This window comes from Ursus maritimus, unplaced genomic scaffold (genome assembly GCF_017311325.1).
Source record: "Ursus maritimus isolate PB19 unplaced genomic scaffold, ASM1731132v1 scaffold_26, whole genome shotgun sequence".
Lineage (NCBI taxonomy): Eukaryota > Metazoa > Chordata > Mammalia > Carnivora > Ursidae > Ursus > Ursus maritimus.
The window spans coordinates 40,277,467-40,285,218 of NW_024425119.1; the positions used below are offsets into that span (position 1 = coordinate 40,277,467).

General features: G+C 59.8%; 1 protein-coding gene across 1 annotated transcript; it reads left to right on the top strand.

Annotated features, from left to right (window-relative positions):
- Positions 1 to 1,669: 1,669 nt before the first annotated feature.
- Positions 1,670 to 6,710, top strand: AQP6 (aquaporin 6). The gene is given in 5 exon segments (XM_040641947.1): positions 1,670 to 1,794; positions 4,146 to 4,557; positions 5,349 to 5,507; positions 5,764 to 5,844; positions 6,498 to 6,710. Coding segments are annotated over 5 exon segments (990 nt in total).
- Positions 6,711 to 7,752: the final 1,042 nt, after the last annotated feature.

Here is a 7,752-nt window from a genome sequence, read left to right on the forward strand (position 1 = left end):
GCCCTGAGCCGAAGGCAGACACTTAACGACTGAGCCACCCTGGTGCCCCTGAATCCTTCCCTTTCTGACGTGCTTCCATTCTCCCTCTTCTTCTCTCCCAGGACCTCCCTCCTTCCCCCCCCCTTTTGCTCCCCCTCTGTTCCCCAAGCTGAGAAGACCTCAGTCAGAGCCCACATGGCCCCTTGTGCACACACAGCTACACCCCCCACTCCCCGACGGAGATAGCCCCACAGCAGCTAGACAGGCCTCTAGGAGGTTAAAAGCCCACGGCCACCTGACAGGGAGCTGTAGGCAGCCAGGAGTGGGGCCTTGGCAAAAGGCCTCTGAGCATGAGGGACCCCAGAGCTTAGCAATAGAGCCCAGGACTGACAGGGTGGGGGCGGTGCTGGCTGGAGCAAAGTCCTGGCCAATGCCCACCTGGCCTCAGGGGGTAAACGACCTTGTCCTGGGCCAGACAGCTTCCCAGGAGGCTCTGCTCTAGGCCAGCTGGAGATAAGGGTTGCTGCTGCACTTGATTCTCTCGGCTTCCAGGGCCCAGAGCCGGAACCTCAGGAGCTGCCATAGCAACCAGGACCCTTCCCACCCCAACCCAGTCCTCACACTTGTCGCCCCAGAGGGGTGAAGGAGGGCAATCCTAACAACCAAAATTTTCTTGGCTCAGAGACGCTGTCCTAGGTATCAACACATTTACCCCTAATGACGCATGGGGAAACGGGAATTATCTCCATTTATAAGTGGGGAAACTGAGCTCACAGAAGTTGCCCACTGGTCAGGGGTGCAGTATGCGTGGCAATGTGCAAATGCTTTGCCTTATCAAAGGCCCTCGACAGCTAGGCACTAGTGCTGTCGGGTGCTTGGCGTACAGGTGCACCTCACCGAGGCTAGGTAGGGTGTAGGGCAGCCCTCTGTGGCCCCGTCTGCAGGAAGGGAAGGAGAGAGATGCCCTGAGGTTCCCTGGGACAGCCCCTAGGTAGAGAGCCCACGGTGCCAGGGAGGAGTGTCACCCCACACTGCCCCCCACGGCCACATTCCTTCATTCCTCGGGCATTTCTTGAAAGCCTCTTTGATACCAGGCAAGCACGGGAGTTTGCACCGGAACAGGGGAGGCACTGAGAGGTCAAAGCCAGAAGTCGCCACTGGCTGGAGAGGAGAATCAGGGCAGGCTTCATAGAGGAACTGGACCCGAGCAAAGTCTTGAAAGAGAGACAAAGAGGAAAGGCGTAACAAACCCATGGTCTCTCCACTACTCTGGGATTACCCAGGCCCCGTTGTCAAGTAGTGGCCAGGAGGGGAGAAGTGAAAACCCCAGATGAGACTGGGACCGGCCCAGAGAGGATCCCAGTCGCTCAAAGGGAGCCAGGAGCACAAGGAGAGGCCCCTGACTGGACACAGGAGAAGGGCCAGAGGGAAGCTGGTGAGGGCATGGAGCAGCTGCGTGTGAGTTTGTGGCTGGGGAAGAAGGATGGGAAGAAGTCTTACCCTCTAGTTTCTCTTTCTAGGTAGGACAGGGGTCAAGCTGAGCTGCTGGAAGAAAGCTGGAGTAGGGCACGTGGAGAGCGTGGACAAGGTTGGAAGTTGGCCTTAGGAGAATGGGGAGAGAGAGAGAGCCGACTGAGGACGGTGTAAGGATTGCTGAGCAGAGCTGTGACCCCCGCTGAAGCCAGAGACCATGGACTCATCATGGCAGCTGTCTGCACGGCTGGGCGAGTTTCTCCAGCAGCGCTCAGCAGCGCAGATCCGGATGGGGGCGGAGGGCTGTGGAGGAGACTGGAACGGAGAGATGCACGGGCTGGGGTGGAGAAAACGGGGAGCCGGGACAGTGGGGGCACTGATGCCAGGGGATCGGGCTGGGGAGGGGAGGGTGAGGCCAGGAAGGCTGGAAGAACGGAAAGGGAACGGGGGAGGGTGGGGGGACAGAGCCTGTAACCAGAGCTGGGATAGTCCACTGGAAGATTTCAGAGGGCTCAGTCCCAGGTGGGATAGGTATAAGGCCGGAAGAAGAACTGGCTGGTAGTAAGTAGATATGAAAGTCACCTGCCTCCTGGAGGTCCAGAAGCTTTTATTCATTCTTTCTTTCATCGATAAATATTTATCGAGCGCAGGGCGCTGGGTGTCTCAGTCGGGTAAGCGTCTGCCTTTGGCTCAGGTCATGATCCCGGGATCCTGGGATCCAGCCCAAGGTGGGCCCCTGCGCCGCAGGGAGCCTGCTTCTCCCTCTGCCCCTCCCCCTGCTCGTGCTCTCTCTCTGTCAAATAAATAAATAAAATCTTTAAAAAATATATTTATCGAGCACCAATATGGCCAATCCCTGTGCGAGACACTAGATGTAGGGATGAGCGAAATTTGGTTCCCGCCCCCCGAGGGGCTCACTGCCCCATTCAGGAGGCACATTAACACTGCGACAGCTCTCGCAGTGACTGAAGTGTACCGAGGTGCCTGGGTGTGCTGGGAGCACACGGAGGGTCATCACCCAGGCAAGGAGACCGCGACACTGAAGCTGAGCCTTCGGGATGAGTTAGGAGTTACCCAAGCAAAAGACGTGGGAAGGGCTGTGCAAGGAGAAGACAGGGCATCCTCCAAGGAGCGACCAGCATGGCGTGTTCCAGAACCACTGGCCATTTGGTGAGGCCACAGGGTAAAGGACAAAGCAAGGAGTGCGGAGAGGTGAGGTGGGAGGAGCAAGATCCTGGAAGACCTTGTAGGCCGGGCTGGAGGGACACTTGGAAGGGATTTTAGCAAGGGAGCAGCAGAATCAGATTTGCATTTTAGAAAGATCACTCAGGCTGCAGTGTGGATAATTGATTGGAGCTGAGTGAGGAAGCAGACAGAATGGTTCAAGGCCGCAGGGCAGCAGGGGTGGCAAGAAGAGGGCACAGTCAAGAAATATTTAGGATTCCAAATCAGCAGGACTCCATGCCTTTCTTGGTTGGGGGCAGGAGGGAGAGAATGTTTGAGGATCCTTCCCAGGTGCCACCAACTGAGCTGGAGAAAACAGGAAGAGTGCATTTGGCGGTGGGGGGGTCACAGAGAGATGAGGATCTCATTTGGAGACAGGTCACATTTGAGGAGCCTAAAGACACAGGAGCTGGGGCGGGGTGGGGGGGAGGTCAGGGCACCCCGATGTGGTGAAGGGTAAGGACTTAGTTCAACAGCTCCACAGATCCTTCTTATGGAGGGAACACCTTTGTTTGAGAGAATATCTTGATAGGCTGCTGGGGTTCAAAGGGCAGAGCCTAGGGCCTGGGTGACCTTAGGGCCAGCATTGCCACAAAAATGGCTCAGCTGCCCTGTGTGTGGACTTGAGAGGGACTGTTCAGGCCCCTGAGAAGGAGGCAAGCAGGAAGTGGAGGGGAGAGGGGCTGAGAGAGAGGGGCGGGCAAGGGAGACAGGACGGGGCAAGGACAAGCCAGTGGAAATTCCCAGCTCGCAGGGGAAATTCTCCACTGCCGTGGGTCAGCTGATCAGCTGTGGAATAAGGCCCTCCTCCCTCTGTGCCCCCTGCGCCCACACGGACCTCGGTCCTTAGTAAAGTTGACTCTGTTCACATCTGCTTTCTGTGAGTAGGGATTGAGGTGGGAATGGAGGAAAGAGCTTCATTTCACATCCGGGTTTATGGGGCATAGAACAGTGTGAGCCCATTTGGAGGCAGAGCCCGCAGGCAGAGGGGGTCAGAACACGAGCCCCTGGGAAGACACAGGACCCCGGGAAGCAGGCCTTGGACTGGGGGACATGATGAGCTTGCTGCGTCTAAGCGGACACGGGGATGTGAGCACCCTGGAATCCCATGCCCAGCCCTCCTGCACCTGCCACCCTCAGGCCCGGCCTCTGCCTGCAGCGGCCTTAGGCCTGTCCGGTGGGAACCCAGAGGTTCCAGCTCAGCGCCTAGGGGCTGCCCCCCCCCACCCTCCCAGCTGCGAGGCGAGCTCAGGGCGGAGCAAGCAGGGAGCACCACTCCTCATACCGGCCTCACGCCTCCCGCCCACCCAGAAGCACACAGTCTTGTCGGGCTGCTCCCTGCCAGTCTGACCAGCAGGTCCTCGGGTCAGCAGCAAGGGAGCAGGCCAGAGACAAGAGAGCCGTGGAGATAGCTGAGATCGGAGGCCAGAGAAACAGAGGTCCCAGGAGAAGTAGAGGCCGCCGCCAAGGCAGCAGGACCTGCGCCCAGGGCAGCCCGGCGGCTGAGGCGGGGCCGGGATGCGGGGGTGCCGGTTCTGGGGGGCTGTCGGCAGGGCGCTGTTCGCTGAGTTCCTGGCCACAGGGCTGTACGTGTTCTTCGGTGTGGGCTCAGCTCTGCCCTGGCCCTCGGCGCTTCCCACCGTGCTGCAGGTCGCCATCACCTTCAACCTGGCCACGGCCGTGGCTGTGCAGATCACCTGGAAGACCAGCGGGGGCCACATCAACCCCGCCGTGACTCTGGCCTTCCTCGTGGGCTCCCAAATCTCCCTGCCCCGTGCTGTGGCCTATGTGGCTTCCCAGCTGGCGGGGGCCACGGTGGGGGCTGCTCTGCTGTATGGGGTCATTCCAGGAGACGTCCGAGAGACCCTTGGGGTTAACATGGTAGGTGCAGGGACGGGCACCTGGCGGGGCCGGGAAAGCGATGCCCACACAGGTGGTAAGGGTGGAGGGCCAGGCCTGAGGAGAGGGGACAGGGAGGTGATAACTCAGGCACATGCTCCTGGCCTGCCCTGGGCTGCGCCCTGGGACCCAGGGAACCAGACCGTGGCCTTAGTGCGGGCAGAGCAGGAACGGGGTTATGGTACAAGGGACAGGGGAACAGGAGCGGGAGTTGGGCAAGGACCAGGCGTTGAAGGGTCGGGGGAGCCAGGGAGGCCTGGGGCTGTGGGGAGTGCCAGGGGACCCGGCCTGCCCTTCCCCTCTCCTGGTGTGCCCCGTGCCCTGCTTCTCTGTGTCCCCATGTTCCTCCTTCCCCAGCACCCTGAGGACTGTCTCACTCCCCCAGATTCCCCTAAAGTCTATCCTTCCACCTACGTCCCCAAGTCTCCTCCTTCCACTCCTGCCCACGGTCTCCTCCCAGTCTGCTCGAAAACCTGCACGCACACCGCCCCCTGCCCAGCTCCGAGCCGTCCCTTCCCCAGCAGAGCTGAGCCCCTCACCAACTACTGGCCCCCGCCAACCGGTGGGCTAGGAGGGAGGCCGCTCCGTTCCGCAGGGGGCCGGCGCCCAGGGCTGACCCGAGCTCCGCTGCACGGCTCTCCCCACTCCAGCTCCTTGGGCCCTGGACCCGGTGGTGGTGAGGCGTCCCCTCCTTAGAGCGAGGAAGTGAGGCCCAAGGGCCTCACCGCACCCCCGCAGAGCCGCATCACCTCCAGCACAGCCACCTCCCCCAGGTCCGGAGCAGCATCTCGACCGGCCAGGCCGTGGCGGTGGAGCTGGTTCTGACCCTGCAGCTGGTGCTCTGCGTTTTTGTTTCGACCGACAGCCGGCAGGCATCGGGCTCCCCGGCCACCATGATGGGGATCTCCCTGGCACTGGGCCACCTCATTGGGGTAAGAGGCGAAGGGGACACCGTGTACCACACTGGACCCTCCCTGAGGAGGCTGCAGGGTCCCTGAAGGCCAGGAAGGGTCCCTCCCTGAGCCTCTCATGCGTTGGGTCGAGGCTGTGTCCCACAATCCGGGTCCAGGGTGAGGTGCTGCAGTGGCCAAGGCTGGGACCAAGGCTCTAAGCGGGGGCAGAGGGGACTGTCCCCTCCCGGGCCTGCCTTAAACCTCCTCACACCCCAAACCCGCACTCACCCCCCAGGTCTACTTCACCGGCTGCTCCATGAACCCGGCCCGCTCCTTCGGCCCCGCCATCATCATTGGGAAGTTCGAGGTCCACTGGGTGAGAGCCTCTGCGGGCAGCCATGGGGTGGGGAGGGCCTGGGCAGGGGCGATAGGGACTGTGGCTTTCACCGGCGGGGGGGTCCACAGGGACTTGGGGAGACAGGTCCCCCCTACCACAGACCATCTTGACCCCCAGTGGAGGTTTCCCTAAGCTTCAGAAGATGGAGGTGAGTATCCTGGCTTGTACTTCGTTCGTTTCCAGCTTCAGTAGCCAAGGGGACCCAGTGGACTGTCGATAAATGGGCCGGGGCGGGAGCTGCAGCCTTGGCCCCGGCCTCAAGTCCTGGCTGTTTCCTTATTCACTTCCTCCAGCTGGACCAGTTTCCAAACTTGGATAAAGCAAAAGACAAACAGAAATAGACACACACACACCAGCAGAAGCAGGAAGAGCACTTAGCCAGGGCTCCAGGGAACAGGGGAGGTGAGAGGAGGGAAACAGGAGTGGTGAGGAGACTGGGCCCGCCCTGTGCGAGGCAAGGTCACCTCACCTGTAGAGACTCGGCGGGCAGGACACCTGTTTCTCCATTTTGTCACTGTGTAGACAGCTCGAGGGGTCCTGGGAGACCAAGCCAATGCTCGGGAAGCAGGTGAGGGTCCCAGAGCTACCCTATGATCCTGGTAACTCATGCCGCCTTCTCTCTGCCCCCTCAGATCTTCTGGGTGGGACCCCTGACAGGAGCTGTCCTGGGTTCGCTGATCTACAACTTCATCCTGTTCCCTGACACCAAGACCATGGCCCAGCGACTGGCCATCCTCGTGGGTACTGAAGAAGTAGAGAAAGTGGCAGAAGCGGAGCCCGAGAAGAGAGAATCCCAGTCCAGTTCGGGGGATACTGAAATGGGGAACGTGTGTCAGATGGTATAGGTTTCTTTGGGTTTCTGAGAGGAGCCCTTTAGGGGGTAGCATGCTTTGTACAACCAGACTTCAGGTTTAATAGGGGGTGGGGGCAGGGTGGGGGGCTGAGAGCAGGAAGGCTGGGAGGCTAGGCCTCTTGTGCTAACAGTGTGGGCGGGGAATGCCCATCCCTATCCCTGGCATTATATTTCTAGACAGAAAGAATCTGGGGAGCAAATCTGTTCCGTTTCCTCCTCCTCCATCTCTTAATGGGACAGAGCAGAAGGAGGCAGGGAGGGGTGCCTGAGTGGCTCAGTCGTTAAGAGTCTGCCTGTGGCTCAGGGCGTGATCCCGGCATTCTGGGTTCGAGCCCCACGTCAGGCTCCTCCGCTGGAAGCCTGTTTCTTCCTCTCCCGCTCCCCCTGCTTGTGTTCCCTCTCTCTCTGGCTGTCTCTATCTCTGTCAAATAAATAAATAAAATCTTTAAAAAAAAAAAAAAAGAAGGAGGCAGGGAAATGCATGATTGCCCTCCCCATCTCTCATCCGTCTGGATCCTAGTGGGCTTCCCGAGCCTCCAGATCGCCTTGTCTTGGGTATTAGAGCCCAGACAGCCATTCAGCTTAGACACTAAGGGCTATAGAGACCTTGGGGACCCCCAACATCTCACCCACCCTTGAGGGGAAAGCCAGACTTCCCAGATGAATCGGGTCCTGGGACAGTCTCTGAGCGCCTCGTAGGGCTGTCTCTGCTCTTATGGTTTGGGACTACAGACCCGCCCTCAGCCTGGAGGCTTCCTGAGGACAGAGACTGTCCTTCCAATCGATCTTCGTTCCTCATGCCTCTAAATGCTCAGGAGAGGACCCCGCCCTTTGGAAGAGCTGACCAAGAGAGGAGTCTCTTCTAGGGCAGGCAGTGGGCAGCATTTGGCAAGGGAGGTTTGGGCCAAACTGGTCTTTTCCAGGCAGGCTCTCCCCAGATGTCTGCCCACCCTCCACCCCACAGCCCCATTCATGGGAACAATCCTGAGAGGGGGAAGTCCCTATCCCAGCCCCCCGTCCCTGACCTGCACCAC